Below are 26,663 nucleotides of genomic sequence, written 5' to 3' on the forward strand. Positions count from 1 at the left end.
ACTAGTAGACTGGCATCTGTAGCAGACCTTAAAGCATCACCTAAAAGATTACTAAGCTTCTTGTCCCTCATGCAACACAACCCATCTTCCCAGGGTTTGCTAGTATTGTCTGTGAGGAAAGAAACAATGCTGACTCTGAGACTTTCACCATACCCATGCATCACACCCACCTCCTGCATTTCTAGCTATCTAATGGTTTCAGCATAAATAAAACTACTCATATTTATTTGAAATGACAGTTCTTCCTTTGCAATCCTACTTCAAGGAGTCTATCCCAAAGACACACAAAATTATGAAAAGAGAATGTACAATGTTATTCAATGCAGCATTCTGTTAGCATAACTGTAAACACCCCAAATACCCATTACTAAGGAATCAACTATGGTACCATCAATAAAGTACTATTATACTAAAAAAAGTAACTAAAAAAAGAAATGAAGAATATCACTATATGCTATTTTTATTTATTCATTTTAATATTTTATTTTTGAGAGACAGAGCGTCAGCAGGAAGGGGCAGAGGGAGGGAGACACAGAATCCGAAGCAGGCTCCAGGTTCCGAGATGTCAGCACAGATCCTGATGCGGGGCTTGAATTCAAGAACCATGAGATCATGACCTGAGCCGAAGTTGGGCGCTTAACCGACTGAGCCACCCAGGTGCCTCCACTAAATGCTATTATGAGTGATTTCTAGGATACAAACTTAAATGAAAAAAGCAAAAGCAGAATAGAGAAAAGTACATATAGCATTCTACCATTTGTCTAAGGGGAAAGAGAATGATAATATATTTCTGTATAGATATTTACTTTTATTTTTTAAAATGGATTGAAAACCATAATTTTTAACAAATGGGATAGGGAGCTAACAGGTAAAGGGGACACTGTTAGAAGCTAGACTTATCTGAATATACCTTGTCTGATACTGCGTACACAATTTACATAACTTAAAAAAAGAATTAAAAATAAAAAGAAAAAATAATTCCTAAAAAATTCAAAAGCAAAATAAAACAAACCTAGACAATGAGTTGGTGGTATACCTACACAAAAAATAATTATTCCAAATGGCTTTAAAATATGGTGACTGGACATTTATAATAGACATATTTTTTTCATTTTTAGAATTTATATTGTATGAAAAGATGGCAGATAACACGACACAGCTTAAGAACAAAAAAACCCACAAAGACATGTTAAGCCATTTTCATAAACCATATTATTGATGATAATTTATATTATTCTGAGACTGCTCTAAATATTAAAGAATAAAGTTAAAGGAGAAATTTTGTTGGTAGCACTGAAAAGTGAAATTTTCAGGAAAGGGAAAGTAGATACAGATGTAAGAAGAGGTTACATAAAAATCCTGTAGTTCTGAACCTGAAATGGAGCTATTGGTGTGAAAAAGTATAGTTATCTTAAAAAACAAAATGAAACAAAAACCTTATTCCTAATTCTGTCCACCACCTAAAAGATCTACAAACAATGACTAACTGTAGCAATGAGCAACACTAGTGGTTAGACTAAATTTGTTTTTCACTAAAAGAAACCAGGGCTCCTGAAAAAATGGCAGATTCCAGGGTTCTCTAGGAAGAGAGCCTAGAACATGATATACCAGAAGCAAGCAAGCTAGGAAAGACTGGGGTAGTGCTCATTCAAAGAGACTGGGGCCAAGATGTGGCAATACAATCTGAGTATAAATAATTGTAAGAGACTGAAACACATGAAATATTTAAATCCATGAGTTCATAATGACACCACAAATAAAAACTCCCTAGTCATATTTGGGATGCTAGGGTACTATTTCTTTGGAGAACTGGTAAATAAAGGAAAAGAATTCAGCATTTAGCAATAAAACGACAGCTCTTATCTGTTAGAGTCTTACAGGTATCAATAAAAACTTATCTTAGCCTGTCAGATCTCTAAAATTCTCAACAGAAATCAAAATACAGGGGCGCCTGGCTGGCTCAGTCAGAGGAGCATGCAACTCTTAATCTTGGGGTCATGAGTTTGATCGAGCCCCATATTAGGTATAGAGATTACTCACAAAAAAACCACAAAACTTAAGAAAAAAAGTATGGGGTGCCTGGGTGGCTCAGTCGGTTGAGCATCCAGCTCTTGATTTTGGCTCAGTCATAGTCTCACGGTTCAGGAGTTCGAGCCCCATGTTGGGTTATGCGCTGGCAGCGCAGATCCTGCCTGGGATTCTCTCTCTCCTTCTCTCTCTGCTCCTCCCCTGCTTGTGCTTGCTCTTGCTCTCAAAATAAATAAATAAACATTAAAAAACACCATTAAAAAATGAAAGTATAAAATATACTTTGCTTACTGAGGGATTCAATCTGCCAACATCATAATTTGAAGAAAAAAAAGGCATAAAAATTCTTTTGAATTGAATTATTATGCCTAAATTCACTTCTAGAATGAATGGTACATGATTAAAAATTACAGAATTTGCCATCTTTGAATGAAAGTCACAAAGTAGCATTATGGTTCAAAATCAAGATGCTTAGTTTTTCTTTTATGATTTAAAAATCCCCATGAAATAATTTTCAAGCACAACCTAAGGCCTGTCACCTAAAGTCCTATACTAAATAATAGTCATATAATTTAACAAATTCCTGGAGTTCAAATAAAGTCCACAATAAAACAGAATAAGAATTAAAGTATTTGTTATAAAAAAGAGAGAAAATAACTATTACCATTTGTCAAAAATATAGTGATATAAATTTCTTTATTTGTAGTATTTGTCATTGTTATGCTTAAGTCCCTCTTTTTTATGACCATAAAATGCATAATACGCGCTCTATTTTAACCAAAGTAACAACTTAACAGTTCAGAGGTACGCTGACCAAGACAGCACTGTTGTACTTCCCGTCACATTGCTGGTATTAATCAGGACCAACTTACCTTTCATCACCTTTAAAATATGGCTCCACAAATGCTTTCTGTTTGACTTTATCTTGTTTATCACCATGAGCTGTAAACAAACACACATAAAGGAAAAGAATCAAGCATTTAATTATAACACAAACTGAATGCAGAACTGAGAAATAGCTTTTTTGGAACAAAATTAACCTATATCAAAACTTCCATTCTAATTGAATTTCCTTCTCTAGGCTCCTGGGCAATTTGTTTGAATTTCTGTAACTAATTTTTTGTTTCTTTTTCATCTGCATAATGATGAGGTGCTGATTATCTTGTTTACCTCAGAATTACTACAGATAAAAACACGCACCTATAAAACTATCTTAGACTTAAAAACTATATATACAAGTACCTGTACACACATGTAGATTGTATATAAAAGTATTTTAGACTTCAAAAGAACTACTTTGATGCTCATTTTCACTTGGTACCAAACACAATAACAAGGCAGCTTTTCATATGTTTCACTTATTAGTGCTGCTGATTTTTTTTTTTTTTAAGTAAGCTCTTTGCCCAACACGGGGCTCAAACTCATGACCCTGAGATCAAAAGCTGCATGTTCCACCAACTGAGCCAATCAGATGCCCTAGTCCTGATTTTTATAATGTGTCTTTGAGGTAGATTAAGTAGGAGACAGAGGTTAAAGAATTTTATCAGAAAATTAGAGATAAGAACTAAAGTTCATGGACCTGAATCTCAAGTTGTCTGGACCCAAACAGCCAACTGCTATTGTCTATTCAAATAGTCCAAATTTACCAAGCATTGTTCTAAGTTCTGGACATGCAATGTCCAACAAGAGAAACCAGGTCTCTTGTCCTCATGGAGTTTATACCACAGTGAGGGAAACAGACATTAAGTAGACAGTTAAGGCTTATCTGAGGAAGGACATGGAAAGTAGTAACTGATGAATAAAAAGAAGTCAGCCACAAGAAGCAGGAGTGGAGAATATTCTAGGTAAAGGTCTTGAGATGGGAAAAAGTATGGGATGTTATAAGAACTAATAAAAGGCCAGTGTGGTTGAGATTTAGCAAAGAAAGGTAAGTGTTAGGAAAGATGAGATTGAAGAGGTGGGCAAGTACCAGATCATGATGGGCCCTGGAGGCCAAAAGGAGTTTGAATTTTGTTGTGAATGCAATAGAGTGCACTGAAGACTTTTGAAAAGAATCGACTTTATTACAGGCAACACACTGATTTTAAGTATACTAGGATTAATTCTGACAAATGTACACGCCAGTGCAACTACCACCTAAATCAAGGCGTACATAGAACTTCCATCCCCCCTGGAAGTTTCCTCCTATTCCTTTGCTTCTCAAGCACAAGAATGTTCTCTGATGTTTCTCCTCCCCCACTATGGAGGGATGATTTCTACCACCACAGCTTAGTTATACCTGTTTTAGAACTCTGTATTAATGGAATTACATAGTATGTATTCTTGTCCATCTTTTGGACTTTTTTAGCTCAACAGGTTTGGGCAAGTCATTGTTGAGTCTAGGACCCTCCTTTTTGTTGACAGATAGTATTCCATTATATGAGTTTACCACAATTCATAATCATCTGTTGATGGACATCTGGGTTGTCTCCAGTTTTGAGCTACTACAAATAGCAATGCTATGAACATTTCTGAACACAATCTTTTGTGAATGTGTTTTCATTTTTCTTGTCTATATACCTGGCAGTGGAATTGCTGGGTCATAGGGCGAGTGTATACATGACTTTATAAAAAACTGACAAACCTCAATAAAGCTGTTAAAAAAAATCTTGCTGAACTCTTTTCCACAGTACAATTTTATATCTCCACCAGCAAAGTATGAGAGTTCCAATTGTTCTTCACCTCTGCTAATGCTGGATATTATCAGACTTTAAAACCGGTTCAGTGAAGGGGCGCCTGGGTGGCGCAGTCGGTTAAGCGTCCGACTTCAGCCAGGTCACGATCTCGCGGTCCGTGAGTTCGAGCCCCGCGTCAGGCTCTGGGCCGATGGCTCGGAGCCTGGAGCCTGTTTCCGATTCTGTGTCTCCCTCTCTCTCTGCCCCTCCCCCGTTCATGCTCTGTCTCTCTCTGTCCCAAAAATAAATAAAAAACGTTGAAAAAAAAAAATTAAAAAAAAAAAAAAAAACCGGTTCAGTGGATGGGCAGTGGTATCTCAGTCCCTCATGTCCAATAATGTTGAGGACATTTACATGTGCTTACTGGACATCCAAATATCCTTTCAGTGAAGGTTTTTAAAAGTGAGAAGATAATGCAATCCAATTTACATTTAAAATAAATAGAGTTTTGTCAACTCTGAATTCTTTATGATACAGAGATGCTATGGGCTTCCCGTGGGGCATTCTGCAGTGATCCAAAGATTCTGATTCCTCTCATTTCAAGTGATCCTGTGGTGGTCACTTTGTGTTTTGTAAAACAAATGAACTTTCAATCTGTGAAAGAAAGACCTTTTAAGGTTGCGAACCCCAGAGGTCAGAGCTTGAAATGCTTCTTTTTTGCTTCTTTTTTCTAAAATGTTTGCTTATTTTTGAGAGAGTGAATGAGACGTGGGTTGGTGGTGGTGCCTGTACAGAGGATCTGAAGTGGGCTCTGAGCTGACAGCAGAGAGCCTGATGCAGGGCTCAAACTCACATGAACCATGAGATCATGACCTGAGCCAAAGGGATGCTTAAGGGACTGAGCCACCCAGGCGCCCCTAGGCTGTATTTTTTTAAAACTGATGGAAGCACAAAGAAAACATCATCAAGACAGACTACCATAGCAGAAGGTGTTCTCATTTATAACCTTTGCACTAGACTAAAAGTTCTTTTTTACTTACAACAAGAAAATGAGACATTTAGCAAGAATTTTAACTAACTTTCAATTCAGATTATCTGCTTAAGAGTTTCACTTATTCTTCTTTTGATTACTATCCTACATTATAAACCACTGTTTCTGATGAAAAGAATTTCTTTAATTTTTTTCTTTTAAGAGAGAGAGCGAGAGCATGAATGGGGCAGGGGCAGAGGGAGAGAGAATCTTAAGCAGGGGCCATGCTTATTAGCATGGAGCCCAATGCGGGGCTCGATCTCATGACCTGAATCATGACCTGAAATCATGACCTGAGCTGAATTCAGGAATCAGATACTCAACCGACTAAGCCACCCAGGCATCCCTAATAAAACGAGTTTTAAGGGGCACCTGGATGGCTCAGTCAGTTAAGCATCTGACTTCAGCTCAGGTCAAGATCTCGTGGTCTGTGAGTTTGAGCCCCGTGTCAGGCTCTGTGCTGACAGCTCAGAGCCTGGAGCCTGCTTCAGATTGTGTCTCCCTGTCTCTCTCTCTCTGCCCCTCCCCCACTCATGCTCTGTCTCTCTCTCTCTCAAAAATAAATAAACATTAAAAAAAAAAAAAGGATTCTAAAAAGACACTGATACCTGTAGCTACATTATTTTGTCTGGGAAGGTAAAGCATTCAAACAAAGTTAGTCTGAATTTTCTGCAAAACTTTCTCTTCCCACTCTATTACAATGATTAACTTATTACTTAATAAAGAACCTTTTCAAAACTTTTACAAACATTATTTGTAAGTTATATAAAGAAATTCATAGTATTCAATCAATTTCTTAGTTTTGATGAATACTTTATGGTCATATGTTAACATAAGGGGAAACTGAATGAAAGGTACAGGGAATCCTCTGAAGTATTTTTTGTAACACTTTTATTGGTCTGCAACTATCTCAAAAGAAAACTATCTAAAAGTGGGGCGCCTGGGTGGCGCAGTCGGTTAAGCGTCCGACTTCAGCCAGGTCACGATCTCGCGGTCCGTGAGTTCGAGCCCCGCGTCAGGCTCTGGGCTGATGGCTCGGAGCCTGGAGCCTGTTTCCGATTCTGTGTCTCCCTCTCTCTCTGCCCCTCCCCCGATCATGCTATGTCTCTCTCTGTCCCAAAAATAAATAAAAAACGTTGAAAAAAAAATTTATAAAAAAAAAAAAAAGAAAACTATCTAAAAGAAACTTATACAAGAAATAGGAAATTTTAGGGCCACCTGGATGGCTCAATCAGTTAAGCGTCCAACTTCAGTTTAGATCATGATCTCGTGGTTTGAGCCCCACATCGGGCTTTGTGTTAACAGCTCAGAACCTGGAGCCTGCTTCAGATTCTGTGTCTCCCTCTCTCTCTGCCCCTCCCCTGCTTGTGTTCTTTCTCTCTCTCTCTCAAAAAATAAATAAACATTAAAAAAAAGAAATATGAAATTTTAATTGTTAATTTAATTGTTAATTTTAATTGTTAATACATACCTCATACACATACATACATACATACATACCTACCTACCTCATCAAGCTTGGTGATTTAATTTACTGAACTTAGTATAATTGAGAAGCCATAATTAGAAAGAAAATAGCCTTACTGTTTGGTTTCTTTGTGGTAGTCGACAATTCTTCTTTAGCTGCTGCCTGGGGAAAGCTATCTGCCAAACAGGATTCATATTCTTCATGTGTTGTCCGATCAAACATATCTTCCAAGCTATCATTCATTTTTCTTTCTCCATCTATGTAAAAGAGCTTTGGCTTAGGGCAACAAGCAAGCTTTTTGCTTTCTACGTAGACCAATATGAAGCTTATAGTAACTGCCACAAGATAAACTGGTCTCCGATGTACACGAGGCAACAGTAAATCCCCAAGCCTAGGTAGTTACTGTATTTACAAAGACTTTATGTTAGGGCTTTAAATGTCCTTTACTCATACGCAGAGAATGCTTTTTGTTGTTGTCATTACAAACATTAAAAAACTTTTTCTATTAGTCCATGTATAATTCATACTGCACTAAAATGAGTCCTATCAAAAAACTGTGAGGAACAGAAAATGCATCAGAATGATGAAAAATATGAAGCTTAATAAATAAGATATGTATAAATAGTGGACATTCAAATCTATACACCTTGCTCATCTGCTTAATTTTATGCCACCATTAACACTTGGTAATTTAGTATTAATAAAAGGAACAAATTCCTTATTTGATATGCTAAGTGCTAAATTCATCTTCAGAGTACTAACTACATTTCTCACTATATAATCACATTTTGAAAAACAGCAGTTTACTAAAAAACAGAAATAGATCCAGTTGGCCAACAAACATGATAGAGCAGAAGCCTGCCAAGATTACTCTCTATAAAATAACTACAACTTCCCTAATCCATGGTGCTGCAGCACCCTTACCCTGTTTTATCTTTCTCCACAATTTATCATCTATCATACCCCACATTTGTTTCCCCTTAAATTAGAAAGCATTTCCATGAAGTAGGTACCTTTGTTCTGTTTATTCATTATTTCCAGTTTCTGAAACACTTCCCTTTATAGAACTGCAGCTCTGTATTTACTGAATGATTAAACAATTTTTTTTTTACATTGAGGTTCAAATTTGTAAGTAATATGCAACTTCTATGTGCCAGGCAGTGTGCTAGGTATCCCAAGTATTCTGTATATACTGCTAGTAAATCACAATGTTAAGTCACTACTTCATGGGTTTTTTTTAATGTTCAAAAATCTTGGTAAGTAATCTCCACATCCATCGTGTGGCTGAAACTCACAACCCTGAGATTAAAAGTCACATGCTCTACCGACTGATCCAGCCAGGCACCCCCCTAGTTTATGTTGGTGGTCTGACTTTTTTTTTTTTAAGTAGGGCTCCATGCACAACATGGGGCTTGAACTCACAACCCTAAGAGTGAAAGTCGCATGCTCTACTGACTGAACTATACCTGTTGGTCTGATTTCTGACTTGAAATACTTGAAAACATAGATTATAGATTATATCCCCATTAATTTTCCTGGACCACAGAAACTACGAAAGCTAAGAATATGACTGTTGTGTTTTAATCCCTAAGTTATCAGAGTGATTTATTATATAGCAATAGTATGCACAATATCTATGTAGCCAAAACTATTTCCACTCATTAGTTCAAATTCTAACCTTACTTCCACATGATTCTTGCTTCAAACATATTTGGGAAAGTATCATATTCTTTGAAGTGACCTGACACATTTGAAGCCACAGTAGTCAGTGCTCGCTTCAGCAGCACATATACTGAAGCCACAGTAGTCATATTTTAGTTTTGCCTTTTTTCTTTTTTTTTTCAATAATATTAGGAGCTGGTACCAGAACAAAGTAATCTTAAAAGCAAAGTACCTTCTTTTTTTTTTTTTTCAACGTTCTTTATTTATTTTTGGGACAGAGAGAGACAGAGCATGAACGGGGGAGGGGCAGAGAGAGAGGGAGACACAGAATCGGAAACCGGCTCCAGGCTCCGAGCCATCAGCCCAGAGCCTGACGCGGGGCTCAAACTCACGGACCGCGAGATCGTGACCTGGCTGAAGTCGGACGCTTAACCGACTGCGCCACCCAGGCGCCCCAAAAGCAAAGTACCTTCTGAAGAAGAAAGTTACCTTAGTGTTGTTCACTATAAAAGGACAATAAATCACTGTTAAAGGTTTTTTTCTGTTTATAGGTACTGTCCTCTCAATGTAGGCAGCTAGCTATTTGGTCATGCAGTTACTCATTCCGAAAGAACAAAGAATTAAGGCACAGACTACTACAATTTTTTCTCACTTACTGCAGTTAGGGCAGCAAGAGATAAAGTGTTTCAAAAAAAAAAAAAAAAAGCAAGGACAAGACTGGCTTCAGCCCTGGGCAGGTAGACTAAAGAATATTCAGAAGAAGATAGGGAATGTACATACAGTCTGAATGTCCTCAGTTTCTAACAGCTGATCACTGGAGAGTGTCCTTGCTTTTTGCACTGCATCCCCCGTGGCAGGTCTTAACCCCTTAATACATAAGGGTGTAAGTGACACTATTCCTGTCTAGTTGCTCTCACGCCATACACATCTGTAGTTAGGAGTGTTGCTAAGGTGGTGCCAACCAAAATCCTTCCATTGTTCCCACCTCTTTTGGAAAACCAAGGCTCTAGATGAAGACTTAAGTTCTTACAAAAGGCTGTAGACCCCTAATTTGGCCAAATCCCCTTTTCTGTAGAAGCAAAATATGGCAGAGTAGCTCAGTATATACACCATTATTCTTGGTTAACTGCTAATTTGCAAATCTATACAAATACTTCTCAGTAGACTCTCCCCTTTTTACCCTATAAATTACTCTGGAAATCCATATTTCTGAAACAGGACTCTCAAGATTTCCTTTTACAAAATAGATCTAGAGATAATTACCAGAGATCAGCAAAGTTTTTCTTAAAGGGTCAGAGAGGAAATATTTTAGGCCTGAGGGCCCAATAAGGTCTGCAGCTACTACTCAACTCTGCTATGGTACCATGCAAGCAGCCATAGGCAATACATAAACAAATAACTGAGGCTGTGTTCCAATAAAACTTTATTTACAAAACAGGCAGCTGACTGCTGAACCTTGGAAACAATTTAAATTTTTTCTGGGAAAAAAAAATATTTTGGCTAAAGATTTTTTTCCCTTGAAATAATGAAAGTGAGCTTTACTAAGAAAAATCTAATATTATTAAAAGATGAAAATCCTGGTTTACGGTGAAGAGGTCACTTGTGGTCATCAATGTAATGGTATGACTATAAACTTCCCTCCACATTTTTATTAAATTAAAAAAAAAATCAAATCTTACTTGGACTTTTCTCTCCCTTTTGTTCTTGCTTCTTCATTTTTAGAAGCACCGTTTCACTAACCAATGTGCAGTCCGTGTCCACTGTCTCTCCTCCTGCTAATCGTGACTGACTGCCATCCTAAATATTTAAAAATTCAAAAATTTTAACAATTATCCTGCATGGCCTTATATTTATGTTTTTAAAATTTTGGTATAATATACACACCATGAAATGGACCATTTTAACCATATTTTAAGTGTATACTTCAGCATTAAGTTATATTTATTTTTACCCTTTAGGAATATACATAGATTTATACATATATGCCTGTGAAGTATTTTAGCTTCAACGTACAAGCATCTTCTCTCAAGCCTATGAAAAGAAAGCCTGCTGCCAAGGGAAGGGAGAGGTACACTCCATTGAACTCCCTGAGCCTCTCCTCCCTTCCTCTCCAGCCTGCCTCACAGTAACGAACATCAGCGTACACAAAGAACAATTTATACTGCAGCAGCAGTGAAATACTTCAGGAATAAGGTACCAAGTGAAAAAGAATTTCTTAAACTACACAGAACCTAAATACAAGCCAAAAGAGTTATTATCAAAAGCATCATAAAGTTAGAAGAAAAAGCATTTTTCTTTCTTAGTTTTCTGAATGAGTAAATGCAGGTTTTAAGCAGTATGTAATCGATTATGTTACGGTCACAGAGTGAGTTAGGAGAGGAAGGTAACTAACAACTTACTAGAATAACCACATGTGCTTTGGTTTTATTTTCTAACTTACCTTTGTATCTATTACAGTAATATCCATTTTATATTGAGAAAGGTCTGCTCCTGGATCTATGCTCCACTGGTTATTTTCAAAGGATACATCTTCAATAAGGAGAAAAAAATAGAATTAAAAATGGATTTTAAAAATTCTTAAACCATTATGGGATCCACAAATGGGAGAAAGGATTTGAAAATCATATATCTGCTAAAGAGACTATCTAGGACATAGAGAATATAAAGAAGTCTACAACTCAATAAGAAAAATACTCCAATTGAAAATGAGCAAAGGATTTGAACAGACAATCCCTTCAAAGAAGATACACAAATGGCCAAAAAGCAAACAGTAAGATGTTCTACAGCATTAGCCAGCAGGGAAAGGCAAATCATAACCACTATGATATACTACTTCACATGCAGTAGGATGGCTAGAGTAAAAAAAACAGATAATAACAAGCATTGGTGAGAATGTGGAGAGTGGGAACCTCATGTGCTAGTAGCCACTTTGGAAAGCAGACGGTTCCTCAAAAGGTTAAACAGAGTTAGCATATGGCCCAACAATTCTTCTCCTATGTAACTCAAGAAAAATGAAAAGATACATCTACATAAAATTGTAAGTCAACAGCTATGCTCATAGCAGCATTATTTGTAATAATGAAAAAAATGAAAGTAAAATTAAGTCACAAAAGAGCATATATTATATGATTCCATTTATATGAAAACTCCAGAGTAGGCAAATCTATAGAGACAGAGGGTAGATTAGTGGTTGCCTAGGATTGGGGAAGAGGGGAGGAATGCAGAATGATTGGTAATGGGTATTGCTCTTTATTTAGAAAAAATTTTTAACTTAAGTAGAATTAACATACACTGTTACATTAGTTTCAGCTGTGCAATATGATTCCGCAATTCTATACACTTCTCAGTGCTCATAAGATAAGCATACTCTTAATCCCTTTCATCTATTTCACTCATTCCCCACCCCTCTCCTCCCCTCTGGCTACCATCAGTTTGATCTCTGTGTTTAAGAGTCTTTTGGTTTTGCCTCTTCTGTTTGTTTTACTTCTTAAATTCTACATATAAGAGAAATCATATGGTATTTGTCTTTCTCTGACTTATTTCACTTAGCATTATACCAAGTCCATCCATGTTGTTGCAAATGGCAAGATCTCATTCTTTTTTATGGCTGAATATTCTACTGTACATACATAACCACATCTTTTTTTATCCATTATCTATGGATACTTGGATTGCTTTCATATCGGCCATGGTAAATAATAATATAATAAACATAGGGGTGCATAGATCTTTTAGAATTAGTATTTTTATTTCTTTTAAGTAAATAAATACCCAGTAGTGGAAATATTGGATCATATGGTGATTCTATTTTTAATTTTTTGAGGAACCTCCATACCATTTTCCAAAGTAGCTGTACCTGTGGAGAAAAGGGAACCCTCTTGCACTGTTGGCAGGAATGCAAACTGGTGAAGCCGCTCTGGAAAACAGCGTGGAGGTTCCTCAAAAAATTAAAAATAGATCCACTCTATGACCCAGCAATAGCACTGCTAGGAATTTACCCAAGGGATACAGGAGTGCTGATGCATAGGGGCACTTGTACCCCAATGTTTATAGCAGCACTTTCAACAATAGCCAAATTATGGAAAGAGCCTAAATGTCCATCAATTGACGAATGGATAAAGAAGATGTGGTTTATATATACAATGGAATAGTACTTGGCAATGAGAAAGAATGAAATATGGTCTTTTGTAGCAATGTGGATGGAACTGGAGAGTGTTATGCTAAGTGAAATAAGTCAGGCAGAAAAAGACAGATACCATACGTTTTCACTCATATGTGGATCCTGAGAAACTTAACAGAAGACCATGGGGGAGGGGAAGGGGGGAAAAAAGGATACAGAGAAGGAGGGAGGCAAACCATAAGAGACTCTTAAATACTGAGAACAAACTGAGGGTTGATGGGGGGTGGGGGAGAGGGGAAAGTGGGTGATGGGCATTGAGGAGGGCACCTGTTGGGATGAGCACTGGGTATGGTATGGAAACCAATTTGACAATAAATTGTGTGTATATATATATATACGTATACATGTATACGTATATATATATATATACACACACACATACACACACACACACATATATATATGTATATATATATATAAAGAAATTCGTTGGAAAAAGTAATCTTTTACCTTGAGCTCTTGTTTTCCTTCTGAAAAGTATGTGTAGTTAATTTTTGTGAAAGGCCCTTTCCATTTTATTTTACAAATAAAAGATGTGCTCATTAAAAAAAAAAAAAAAAAAGAAAAGAAAAGAAACAAAGTATAGCTGTACCAATTTGCATTCCTACCAATAGTGCATGAGGGTTCCTTTTGCTCTATGTCTTTGCCAGTACTTGTTATTTCTTATGTTTTTTATTTTAGCCATTCTAACAGGTATAAAGTGATATCTCATTGTGGTTTTAATTTGCATTTCCCTGATGGTTAGTGATACTGAACATCTTTTCATGCATCTGTTGGTGATCCATATGCCTTCTTGAAAAAGCTGTGTACTCATGTCCTCTGTCTCTCACCTTTTATTTTAGAGAGAGAGAGACAATCTCAAGCAGGCTCCACACTTGGTGCAGAGCCTGATGTGGGGCTCGATCCCCCGACCCTGCGATCATGACCTGAGCTGAAATCAAGAGTTGGATGCTCAACCGAGTGAGCCACCCTGGCACCCCTCTCTGCCCATTTTTAAACTGAATTATTTGCTTTTTTTGGTGTTGAGCTGTGTGAGTTCTTCACACATTTTGCATATTAACTTAATGGGTAGTGTTCTTTCTGAGGTGATGAAAATGTTCTAAACTTAGACTACAATGACAGCTGCACAACTCTGTGAGGATATACGTAAATGAACTGTACACTTGAATGAGTGATTTTTGTATCAAAAATTGTTTTAAAAGTTAAAACTGTAACACTGTGTAGTTTTCAATGCATGTGGGCATACATGATAACTACATAAAGCACAGCCACGGAACACAAAGTGGCAAAATTAACTTTAAGTAGATTGAGAAAGATTATGCAGGTATACTATAATCCCTAGAGCAACCATGAACAAAAAACCCAAAATCAAAAATGTAAAAGAAAATCAGAAGTGAGAGTGAAAAAAGGTTTTTCATACAGAAACTGAAACTTTCTGAAAAAACAAAGCGTTTTAGTTGGAAGAACAACTAAAGAATGTGCTTCAAGAAAAAAAGAAAATAAACCCAGAATGAAGGAAACACTTTGCAAAGAAGAATAAAAGAAAAAATACTGCATATGAAGTACAGAAAAATTTCGTAGCCAAAAAACAAAAAAAGACTCCCTTAAAAACACAGCAAAATTATGAAAAAATTAACATACATATTAATTAAAAGCAAAGAAAAGATTTTCTAACAAGAAGCTTAAAAAACCCCACATTAATAGATATATACATATGGACAGGCTACCTATGGAGTGAGGAACAAAGTTTGGATGATGAAAATTCTACTTTATGTATTTTAAAATTCCATATAGTTTAAAATTCTTAAAGCTTTTGTAAAGAAAATAAATAACATGGAAGAGGTAAATCCACGAAATCGCATATAAAAGTAGGTATTAAAGACAATTACTCAATTCATTTTTTCAAAAAGCATGAGAGCAGGAAAATCATATGTAAAATGAAACCAATGAGAATCATCCCATAAACACAAATATGCAGGAAGAAATAACATTTTCTCCCAAACAATTCAATATATCCAAAGAATGTATATACTATAACACTCAAAGTCATTACAAAAGAATGGAAATACTTTTTTTTTTAATTTTTTTTTAGTGTTTTTTAATTTATTTTTGAGAGAGAGACACAGAGCAGGAGCAGGGGAGGGGCACAGAGAGAGGGAGACACAGAATCTGAAGCAGGCTCCAGGCTCCGAGCTGTCAGCACAGAGCCCGATGCGGGGCTCAAACTCACAAACTGCGAGATTATGACCTCAGCCAAAGTCGGACACTTAACCGACTGAGCCACCCAGATGCCCCAATACTTTTTTTTTGAAAATACTATTTATAGTATACATACCTTGACTGTTTTGTACAGACTTTGTTTTAGCAACTCTACATGGATTTAACTGAAGAACAGATGTAAGTTCACATGCTCCATGGACTGACCTGCCTATTTTTACTGGCTCATGAGAATCAGCTCCCTAAAACAGGAAGAATTATTAGCATCTAGATAAAATCACAAACAACTCTTTTAATAAAAATACTTGAACATTTGACACTAACCTTCACATCATCAAAAAGATTGTCTGTCTCTAAACTTTCACGCGGACGTAGAGGGATTTTAAAGATGGGATTTTCTTCCTTGATTTGTAATGGTGTTTTATTATCTGGAGATGATTTACCCAAAGACGGGAGGACGCACGCCTGTAAACAGGGCTCCTCTGGGGAATCTCTGGTTAATATACAGCACCCACTTAAGGTCTTTCGGCTTGAGGAAGAGCCCTTGGGAATGGGCTTCAGGGCCTCATAGAGAGTCACTTGCCTAAATCTGACTTTAGAGGTCTCACTTCCTTGGCTTTTCTCTTGACGCTGAATAGCTGAAAATCGATCAGACAGATCCAGAGGTTTATCCATCACATAGTCTCCATTCACGGAAGAATGACTATCCAGTAAAAAAGGAAAAGCATTTTCTTTATCAAAAGAGGCCTGAGGGTAGCTTCCTTCATCTTCACTTTCTTCCTCAATTTTCTTCCTTTTGGATGTTCTGCCTCCCAGTGATTTCAGTGGCACTGCATGTTTATCAGTGACAGCATCTTTAATGTGATCAAAACTATCCTGTTCACTTTTGGGTTCATTTATATTTTTATTTATAAGCATCTGTTTATTTGAAGATGACAGGCTAATGATCTTGTTCACTTCAGACCCAAGATTATGCTGTGTGAAAAGGGCACTATCTTCAGATTTTGAAGTTGTTTTTCCTAGTCTAGAATTAGAAGTGTTGTTGAAGGGTGCTGTTTTCAAAAGGTTTTTTTTCCCAGTCTCTAAGAGAGAAGGGGACAAACTTGTATTCAAACCTAAACTGCGTTTCACATTAGAGGTAGCTCCAAATACAGGAGATGATACCCGAGTAGTTAACTCTTCCTGAGGAGTCTTTGAATTAGAATCTGAAAACCTGAAAAAATAAAGAGTAGCAAAAAGAAATAGGGTAAAAGTTAAAAGACAAGCATATGAGAAAACTTACACTAATATAGAATATTAGTAGTGAGGTCTTAGCCATGTATTAGACTCAAATAATTAACCAACATTTGAAATAGGGTAGAGTTGTCAGCTTCTCTTCATTTGGCTGACAAAAAGCTGAGGAAAATGATACAGTAAATTTATCTCAATACCTTGATATTCCTCTCCATAAATATTTTTCCTAGTAATTTAAGCAATTTCACTATATACGAAAATCAGAGCTTAATAAATTCACTGGGGACCTAAATTCTTTTGTTATGAAATCTTATAATAAGTAACTTCAAAAAATAAAAATCTTATACTACAGAATTGAACATAACTTAAGACCTAGCCTGCTTCTAGCAGAGGAGACAGTTACGGTAGTAGAAAGAGTATTAGGTTTCAGTTAGAAGATGTGGCATGGGTAAGAGCTCTGGCTCTAGTTATTAACAGCTATGTAGTATTAAATAAGACATTTAACCTCTGGGGAGCTGTGTTTTTGTTGACTAAAAATGGGAGTAATCAAAAACCTACTTTCATGAGTTACTTTGATGACAAATTAAATGTGATATATGTATCTAAAACTGAAAGCACCTTTTTTTAAAGTTGTCTTTCTTCTTTATCTCTCTCTATTTATTTAGGGGTGCCTGGGTGGCTTAGTCAGTTAAGCATCCAACTCAATTTCAGCTCATTACCTTGTGGTTTGGGGGTTCAAGCCCTCCATCAGGCTTGGTGCTGATAGTGTGGAGCCTGCTTAGGATTCTTTCTCTCTCCCTCTCTCTTTACCCGCTTGCTCTCTCTTCCTCACTCTCTCAAAAATAAATAAATGAGAGAGAGAGAGAATGAGAGGAAGGGGCAGAGAGAGAGTGAGGGAGAGAGAGGATCTCAAGCAGGCTCCACACTGTGAGCGTGGAGCCAGATGAGGAGCTTGAACTCATGAACCATGAGATCATGACCTGGGTCTAAATCAAGAGTCCGATGCTCAACCAACTGACCTATGCAGCCCCTGTGCCCCACTGCTGAAAGCACTTTTAAAAAAGCAAAATACTACACAAATATAGATAAGATTAGTTAGTGGATGTTCTGAAATTAGTAAATATAAGACACAACACAATCTTGAAAATTCACCTAAGTTTATAAATGCATTTTATATAACATCCATATATAACATTTTTTTGGAAATACAGACACAGAAGGGATGACTGGATCTTTATAGAGGCAGAGTAACAAGGCTGGACTCTGAACTACTGCTTGATAGAAGTATAAAAAGACCCCAAAAATAATATTCCTCTCTCTACAGTAATGCAAAAAGCCCTCAATTGACCATGAACTGGGGAAAAATATTTTTAAAATAAAAATTAATACAATATGCTGACAGAGAGAAATCATTATATTATATGGAACTCAACTGTAATGAGATCTCACCAATAGTCTGCAAGTTATTATTAAAGTGCCCCAAATTACCTTAAAGTATCTTCATTGTTTCTTACAGATTCCTCAAAAGATTGTTTCTTGTGATCTTCTAGACAATGATAGAGTTCATCACCAAGAGGGCTCGTGGGACCCTGAGATTCCTTCAAAAGTAAAATATAAAGTATATAAATACAATGGAAGATTATTCATTCTTAAAAAGGAATGAAATGTTGATACATTCTGCCATTTGGATGAACTTCAAAAACAGGCTAAGTGAAAGAAGCCAGACTCAAAACCCACATAATGCAAAATTCCATTCACATGAATTATCCAGAATAGCTAAATCCATAAGGACAAAAAGCAGCCTGGTGGTTGCCAGGGGTTGTGGGTAGTCGGGAATGAGGACTGAATGTTTAACAGGTAAAGGGTTTATTTTGGGGAAGATGAGAATTTTTTGGAACCAGAGATGTGGTAGTGTGTAGTAATACTGTGTAATACTGTGTAGTACTAAATGCCACTGAATTGTTATGCGCATTTCACAATAAAAAAAAATATGAAGCACTTTTAAGTTTAGAGAGAGAAAAGCCCCAATATTTTACATAAGCACATTCTATTACTCATATGCAAAACTCCATAAACTCCAATTCCAAAAAACGTTATTTAGATGGGGGGAAAGGAATAAAGATAATTATTTACACTGACAGAAGATGAATTTAAAAGACTCCTTCAGAGAGCAGTGCTTCTCAAACTTTAACATGCATTCAAGTCAACTCGGGATCTTGTTAAAACACAAGTTTGCTTGCAGTTAGGTCTTGGGTGGGGTCTGAGATTCTCTATATCTAATAAAAGTTTAAGGTGATACAGATGCCATTGGCCTGTGGATCATACCTCAAGAAACTTGTCTTTAGAGATCAGCTCCCTTAATTTATCTGGTGCTTAAACTACTTATTTGTCAGATTTATGGGTAGGAAGAATTAGAAACCATTAAAACACATTTAAAGTTCAAAGGTTAAAAATTACCCATTACCACTTGAAGAGGGATTTAAAACTTAGAAAGAAAAAAATCTAAACATAATGAAAAATCAACTCAATTTTTATTTATTTTATTTTTTAATGTTTATTTATTTTTAAGAGAGAAAGAGTGCCAGCAGGGAGAGGCAGAGAGGGAGGAAGACACAGAATCTAAAGCAGGCTCCAGGCTCTGAGCTGTCAGCCCAGAGTCTGACATGGGGCTTGAACTCACGAACTGTGAAATCATGACCTGAGCTGAAGTCAGATGCTCAACTGACTGAGCCACCCAGGTGCCCCTCAATTCAATTTTTAAAACTTTAACAGCAAGACAATTTTGTAGGAGCACATATACATTTACTGACTAAAGCAAAGGAATACTATTTTAAAGTGGTATCAAAATAAAACTTAAATAAATAAAACTTAAAATTCTGCAATTTTAAGTTTTCTATTTTTAGGGACCAATTAAGAAACAAAGTGAATGTGTCTGATATAAAGAAGTACTAAAACAACAAAAATTAATTCATGGGATCAATTTCTGACCCAATCCCTAAGAATCAGATGGCACAGAATCAGATGAACCCAAAGAATTCAGCCTGTTTTCCAAATCAAACCCTATCCAACTCTGCAAGTAGGATATTGAAAAATTCCAATAAATTCTGAAACCAACCTTAAGGTTTAAGTCTTCAGTTAGATGGAACAGGATAGGGGTAGGTAGGATAGAGTAAACAGGAAAGGGTTGGCCAAACCCTCTATGCCATCATCACTTCCCTAAAATTTTGACTCAACCCACAACCTATATGCCAAGAATTCTAAAGACCCCAGATTTCTGGGACTGCTGGAGTAGAGACTATAAATAGGCCTTTCTAACCACATCAATTTTGTTCTAGGTCTTTATCTGATGACCCTGGGATAAAATAATTTTTCTTTTGCTTAATACTCTAAACACCGACACTAAAGGACACCAATTAATTCATATTTTCACCAAACTAAACAATTACTTACAGATTCTTCTTGAACACTAAGTCCAAGTGTTTCAGCAACAACTGTAGCCAAATTAAAAGATGACTTATCAGTAGGACAACGGTTTGTTCCATGTGTTTCTAAGTTAGGAGGAAAAAAAAAAAAAAAACAATTATACAACTGTAGAAATGACATGTATTGAAAAATACAAAAAAGGAAAGTAAGAGGCTCAAAGAACCACTTTACAAAATAGCACTGAATAATTTTAAAATTCTGTGCAAACATCTGTGCCAAAAAGTTCAAAATATCTATTACAAATGGCAATAAATTGCAGGTATCTAACATCTACATCTGCCAAACTTTTTCAGCTAAGATTTCCTACTTTTCCTAAATGGACTGAATGCAATGGGCAGATTATTTTTCTCATTGTCACTCAGAAAAAAAAAAAACCAAACCCAAAAAATCATATATAATTGTGCTGGATTTCTTGTGCCCTAAGTTACAGCATGAATATAAAACCATATTTATAGTGCCTTTTATGACAATATACTTTGTAGAAGAGATTTTCAACTCTGCATTATTTTCAAGATTTAAGCTAAATACAGAAATCACCTGTGTTCAAGTATTTTACAAAGCTTTATATATGCAGAGTTTCAACCAGTCAACAAGTATTTATGGAGCACATACTATGTTCTAGGCATGTGTTAGGCACTTGATCAAAGGAAAAAAGGTTCTTGTCCTCAAGGAGCTTCAGGGCTTATACGGGTGAAACAGAAAGTAAAAGAATCGCAATAAAATGTGATACACATTAAAGGAACATTAAAGGAGCATATAAGTGGTGATTTAAACATAAAGAAAGGATTCCTAAATCTGCCTTGGGAATATCAAGGAAAGATACACTAAGCGATGCCTAATCTGACCCTGGAAAGAAAGAGGAACTTGATAGGTCAAACGGGCTGGGGACAGAAAGAAGGATTCTAGGTACGTGTAAGGGCTCAGATATGTCAAACAAAATTGCATGTTTAGGGAACTATAGGTGTTTTAATTGCTGGGAATCAAAATGCAAAAGCTATAACAGTAGTAGGATATGAGCCCAGACAGGTCAGTGAGGGATTTCTCTCTCTCCCACAGGGGTGTGGAGAGGTGAAGAGAGGGAATGGGAGATAATACAGAAGAGCTACTGAACACAGACTACTTTTTCAGCTTTGAAGAGAAGCTGTAGCTAAGAATGGAGACAATTAAGAGAGGTGTTACTTTTATTCATATTTAGTCATTTATTAAAAAAAATTAAGCTTATTTATTTACTTGGCAGAGAAAGAGATAGTGTGAATGGGGGAGGGGAAGTGGTAGAGGGAGAGAGAGAGAGATAGAGGGACAGAGAGAATCCCAAGCTGGATCTGCAGTCAGCACGGAGCCCAAGGCAGGGCCCAAACTCACAAAACCATGAGATCATGACCTGAGCCAAAACCAAGGTTGGATGCTTAACTGACTGAGCCACCCAGCCGCCCCAACAGGGGTTATTTTTAAAAGATGGAAGATAACATGTGCATATTTTGAAAAGAACGAACTTGCAGAGAAGCTGAAGATTTAAGAGGGCAACGGAGGGAGCAAAATCCTGGCAGCAGCAGAGGAGAATGTGCCCCAGAGTGCAGACAAGCAAGGATCTACCACTCAGTGTTACATCCTCAGCACCCTTTGCTAGACAGTCTGTCCTCTCACACACACACTAATATGAAATGATTTCTTAGCTTTTAGAGTATAAGTTTTGTACTCATACTAAATGAGTAAGTGATTAACCTTGACCAACCCTTCCAACTGGCATCTGGATCCCATCTCCCCTTACCTTTTCACAGATGTAGTAACAGTTTCCTCTTTCCTTAGAATGACTCATTTCTTTCTCTTTACTTGATCTTTCCATCAGCATAAAAATATGCTGCATATGCTGTACTATCCCATCTTCTAACATCCTAGCTTGGCCCATTTTCTCTCTAGCTACTGTCCCATTTTCCCCTCCCCTTTACCACAAAACATCTTGAAGGACTTGTTTACAAGTGCTCTCTGCTTTCTCCGCTCGCTTCTCTTGAGCATGCAACAGTCTAGAGGAATACCATTACACTTTAACAGTTCACGTTAACACTCAGAAGATCTGCATGTGACCAAATCCAATAGTGAATTTTCAGTCTTCATCTTGCCTGACCTATTAGCACAGTCTGCCAGTTGACCACTTCTTTCTCTCTCCACTTGGCTCAAAGGACACTACTTTATCTCAGTTCTTCTATCTCCCTGGCAGCTCCTTCTCTGGTTACTTACTTTGTTGGTTCCTCCTCATTTTCACAACCTCTAAATCACCATCTAGACAGTTGTAATATTGCCTCTAAAGAGGTGAAAAATGGTTATTTGAAGGCAAAATAATCTTTTTATACATAAAGCACTTACATCCATACACTCATACAGTGTATCTGCAGTACTGAAATTTCATGGAAAAATAATTAGGGGAAAAAACATCTTAAAAGTTTAGTGTGGGGGTGGGAAAAATAGTTCAGAATCACTACTTAAATTTTTAAAAAATGTTTATTTGAAAGAGAGAGACACAGTGTGAGCAAGTGCAGAGTAGGGGCAGAGAGAGAGAGAGAGAGAGAGGAAGAGTGAGAATCCCAAGCAAGTTCCACGCCGTCAGTGTAGAGCTCGACACAGGGCTTGATCTCACCAACTGCAAGATCATGACCTGAGGCAAAATCAAGAGTTGGACGCCTAACCTACTGAGCCATCCAGGCACCCCTTATGTTATTTTTTCTATGTAGGCTCCACACCCAGCATGGAGCCCAACATAGGGTTCAAACTCATGACCCTGAGATCAAGACCTGAGCTGAGATCAAGAATTGGACACGTAACTGAATAAGTCACCTAGGTGCCCCTGAGAACCACTACCTTACATAATGAAGCACCCCAGAGCTTAGTACTTGAACTTCTTGTCTTCCCTATCTACATTCACTTGCTTGGTAATTTCATCCACCTACATGCTAACAATTTCCTTTCATATCTCCATCTTAGACCTTTCTAAACTCAGATCTAACTACTCATCCAAAGTCTTACCTGAATGACTCTCCAGTATCTCAGAATATTCTCAAAACCAAACTTCTGATTTCTAACCACCCCTATCCCCACCTTTATTCTTCTTTTTTTTAATTTTTAAATATTTTTTTTTTTTTTTGACAGAGTGAGAGACAGAGCACGAGTGGGGGAGGGGCAGAGAGAGAGGGAGACACAGAATCCAAAACAGGCTCAAGGTTCCGAGCTGTCAGCACAGAGCCCGATGCGGGATTGAACTCATGGACAGCGAGATCATGACTTGAGCCGAAGTTGGATGCTCAACCAACTGAGCCACCCAGGCACCCCTCTCCACCTCTATTCTTGAACCTGATACTCCTAGTCTCTTTCCTCTTAATAAACAGCAGCTCTAAAGAACATAGTTGCCCAAACCAATCTCCCCTTCACTCACACTGTTCTGCCCTAGTCATGAAGGCTTCCTTACCATTCTTCATAAAGAACCAAATAGCATGCTCATCTGAAGGCCTACGAGCTCTGACTTCTCTACCTGGGATGCTCTTTCCCCCTATGTCCATATGACTTCTTTGCTTCCGTAAATCTCTCCTCAAGCGTCAATTTTTAAAGTGAGGCTTTCTAGTCTCTTTTCTGACCCAGCTTCAGAACACTTGCTTCTACCTAATATGTATTCATTTTCTTTCTCCCTCAACTAGATTACAACCTCTATGAAGTTAAGGGCTTTGTTCTCTTCAGTACGTGGTATACAGTAGGTACTTAAGTATTTGTTGAATGAGTGAATAAACCACAGTAAAGCCTGTTTACTTAAAATTATTAGCAATTTGTATTAACATGGCTAGGGATATTAATATGACTACAGATATTAATATGAATAATGGGACATTATTTTCCAATATGAAAAAGATTACTACACAACCAACAATACAAACAAAATCATATGGAAAATATTGTGTAATTCAGACTTCTGGCCACTCTTCCTTACCAGTAACCACAAATTTTAAACTTACGAAGTAAATCTCAATATGCTTACTAGACACTGGGGACTGACTCTGATCACAAGTGTCAGCCACCAGAATTTCACTTTCATTAGGTTTATTCTGTGGATGAGTTGAAGACTTTGGAAGTTTTCTGAGTTCTAAGGGGGAAAAAAAGAAATTACATATAAACAAACAATTATGATACAAAATATTATTTTGATAAGCCAATACAAACCTGTCCTTAAGTGCATTAGAAGTCGTATTTTACTGATTCTAATAAAAAGTTCATTCCTTTGGTATCACTAAGAAACAAAGCTGGAAGTTAGGACAGAGAGAGGGACGAGAACAAATAAGCTTCTTCTGACCTAAGTTTCCTAGAGTTGTAATGTTTTAATGCATCTTTTCCTTATGTATTTGTTGCAAATCAGTCAGGTTCATTTAAAATGAATACTGCATCATATACCTCTGCAATCTTTTTTAGAGCTTTTATTTTCTGGAAGGAAATCCTGAAACATGCTTTTTTAGAAAGCATTCCAATATTTAAGGATTTAATTCAAAGAAAACCAAAAGAAGCACAAAGTAAAGGGAAATAGACTTATTAATTATAACTAGAAAATAATATTATAACACACTATAAACTTTAAAATAAGCAAGGATGAGGGGCCACCTGTGTGGCTCAGTTGGTTAAACGTCTGACTCTTGATTTCCATTAAGGTCATGATCTCATGGGTTGTGACTGTGAGCCTGGTATTGGGCTCTGCACCTACAGTGCAGAGTCTGCTTGAGATTCTCTTTCTCTCTCCCTCTCACTCTGTCCCTCCTCCACTCTCTCTCTCAAAATAAATAAATAAACTTGAAAAAAAAAAAAAAAGCAAGGGTGTGGGAATGCAAGCTGGTGCAGCCACTCTGGAAAACAGTATGGAGGTTCCTCAAAAAACTAAAAATAGAACTACCCTACGACCCAGCAATTGCACTACTAGGCATTATCCACAGGATACAGGTGTGCTGTTTCAAAGCGACACATGCACCCTCATGTTTATAGCAGCACTATCAACAATAGCCAAAGTATGCAAAGAGCCTAAATGCCCATCGATGGATGAATGGACACAGAAGATGTGGTGTGTATACACACACACACACACACACACACACACACACACACACACACACACACACACAATGGAGTATTACTCGGCAATCAAAAAGAATGAAATCTTGCCATTTACAACTACGTGAATGGAACTGGAGGGTATTATGCTAAGTGAAATTAGTCAGAGAAAGACAAAAATCGTATGACTTCACTCATATGAGGACTTTAAGAAATAAAACAGATGAACATAAGGGAAGGGAAACAAAAATAATAAAAAACAGGGAGGGGGACAAAACAGACAAATATGGAGAACAAACAGAGGGTTACTGGAGGGGTTGTGGGAGGGAGGATGGGCTAAATGGGTAAGGGGCACTAAGGAATCTACTCCTGAAATCATTGTTTCACTGTATGCTAACTAATTTGGATATAAATTTTAAAAAATAAAATATAAAATTAAAAAAAAATAAGCAAGGGTGCCAACTAGTCATTAAATCAGTTTTAAAATAATTTGCATGGCTCAAAATGGTTATATTTATACATATATATACACACACATATATTTTAATTTTACTGACTGATGTCACTTTATTTCATTTATTTATTTATTTAAAAAAAATTTTTTTTTAATTTATTTTTGGGACAGAGAGAGACAGAGCATGAACGGGGGAGGGGCAGAGAGAGAGGGAGACACAGAATCGGAAACAGGCTCCAGGCTCCGAGCCATCAGCCCAGAGCCTGACTCGAACTCACGGACCGCGAGATCGTGACCTGGCTGAAGTCGGACGCTTAACTGACTGCGCCACCCAGGCGCCCCAATGATGTCACTTTATTTAAATAAATAAGTTTAAAATTAAATTTTAAATAAAACAATTATTTTTTCATTTAAAGAGAGAGGGAGAGTGCAGAAGCCAGGGAGAGGGAGAGACAGAGAGAGACAGAGACAGAGAATCTCAAGCAAGCTCCATGCTCAGTGTGAGATCACTACCCACGCCGAAATCAAGAGCTGGATTCTCAACTGAATGAGCCACCCAGGCACCCTGATCTTATATTTTAAAACCAAAATTTCAGATCCCAAGTAAAAATGATTAGAGCAAGATTAAAAAAGACAAATTAAGTTTTAAAATAGTTACAGGTTGTTCTCATATGACAAAGAAATAAACCAGAAGCAATCATACAAGATATAAAACAAGACTTTCCTAATAAAGAAAATTGTGATGATTTTTCTAGGTATTCTTATAGATGGATTTAAACATTATCTAAATTATAAATGCTTACCTACAGTGGTTCTGTCTGATAGACTAAAAGGCGACTGAATGTTCATTTACTTAAATGTTTATTTTGAGAGAGAGAGAGAGAGAGAGCGAGCACGGGAGCATGAGCGGAGGGGCAGACAGAGTGAATCTCAAGCAAGCTCCATGCAGTCAGTGCAGAACCTGACGTGGGTCTTGATCTCATGAACCATGAAATCATGACCTGAGCCGAAATCCAGAGTTAGACACTTAACCAACTCAGTCACCCAGGCACCCCTGAATGTTCATTTTAGATCCAAGACCTTATTTTTTACTTTAGTTCCTAATTACATGTAAGATTTTTAACAGTTCTTTTGTCTTCCACTAGATGGTGATGAAAGCTCATATAAAATGGGGGAAACAA

At 37.0% G+C, this 26,663-nt stretch overlaps 1 protein-coding gene across 5 annotated transcripts in view; it reads right to left on the reverse strand.

Moving 5' to 3' along the window:
- The window catches only part of RBBP8 (RB binding protein 8, endonuclease), a 110,954-nt gene that overhangs the window by 7,555 nt on the left and 76,736 nt on the right, over nt 1-26,663 (reverse strand). For all 5 annotated transcript variants that reach the window (XM_058692524.1, XM_058692523.1, XM_058692522.1 and 2 more), the window contains 9 exons: nt 23,974-24,078; nt 19,923-20,020; nt 17,961-18,070; nt 15,564-16,452; nt 15,358-15,481; nt 11,283-11,371; nt 10,522-10,639; nt 7,297-7,437; nt 2,901-2,970 (listed from right to left, as the gene is read on the reverse strand). In XM_058692524.1, the coding sequence (XP_058548507.1) occupies nt 2,901-2,970; nt 7,297-7,437; nt 10,522-10,639; nt 11,283-11,371; nt 15,358-15,481; nt 15,564-16,452; nt 17,961-18,070; nt 19,923-20,020; nt 23,974-24,078 (1,744 nt within the window). The remainder of the gene's footprint in view (nt 1-2,900; nt 2,971-7,296; nt 7,438-10,521; nt 10,640-11,282; nt 11,372-15,357; nt 15,482-15,563; nt 16,453-17,960; nt 18,071-19,922; nt 20,021-23,973; nt 24,079-26,663) is intronic.

This window comes from Neofelis nebulosa, chromosome 11 (genome assembly GCF_028018385.1).
Source record: "Neofelis nebulosa isolate mNeoNeb1 chromosome 11, mNeoNeb1.pri, whole genome shotgun sequence".
Lineage (NCBI taxonomy): Eukaryota > Metazoa > Chordata > Mammalia > Carnivora > Felidae > Neofelis > Neofelis nebulosa.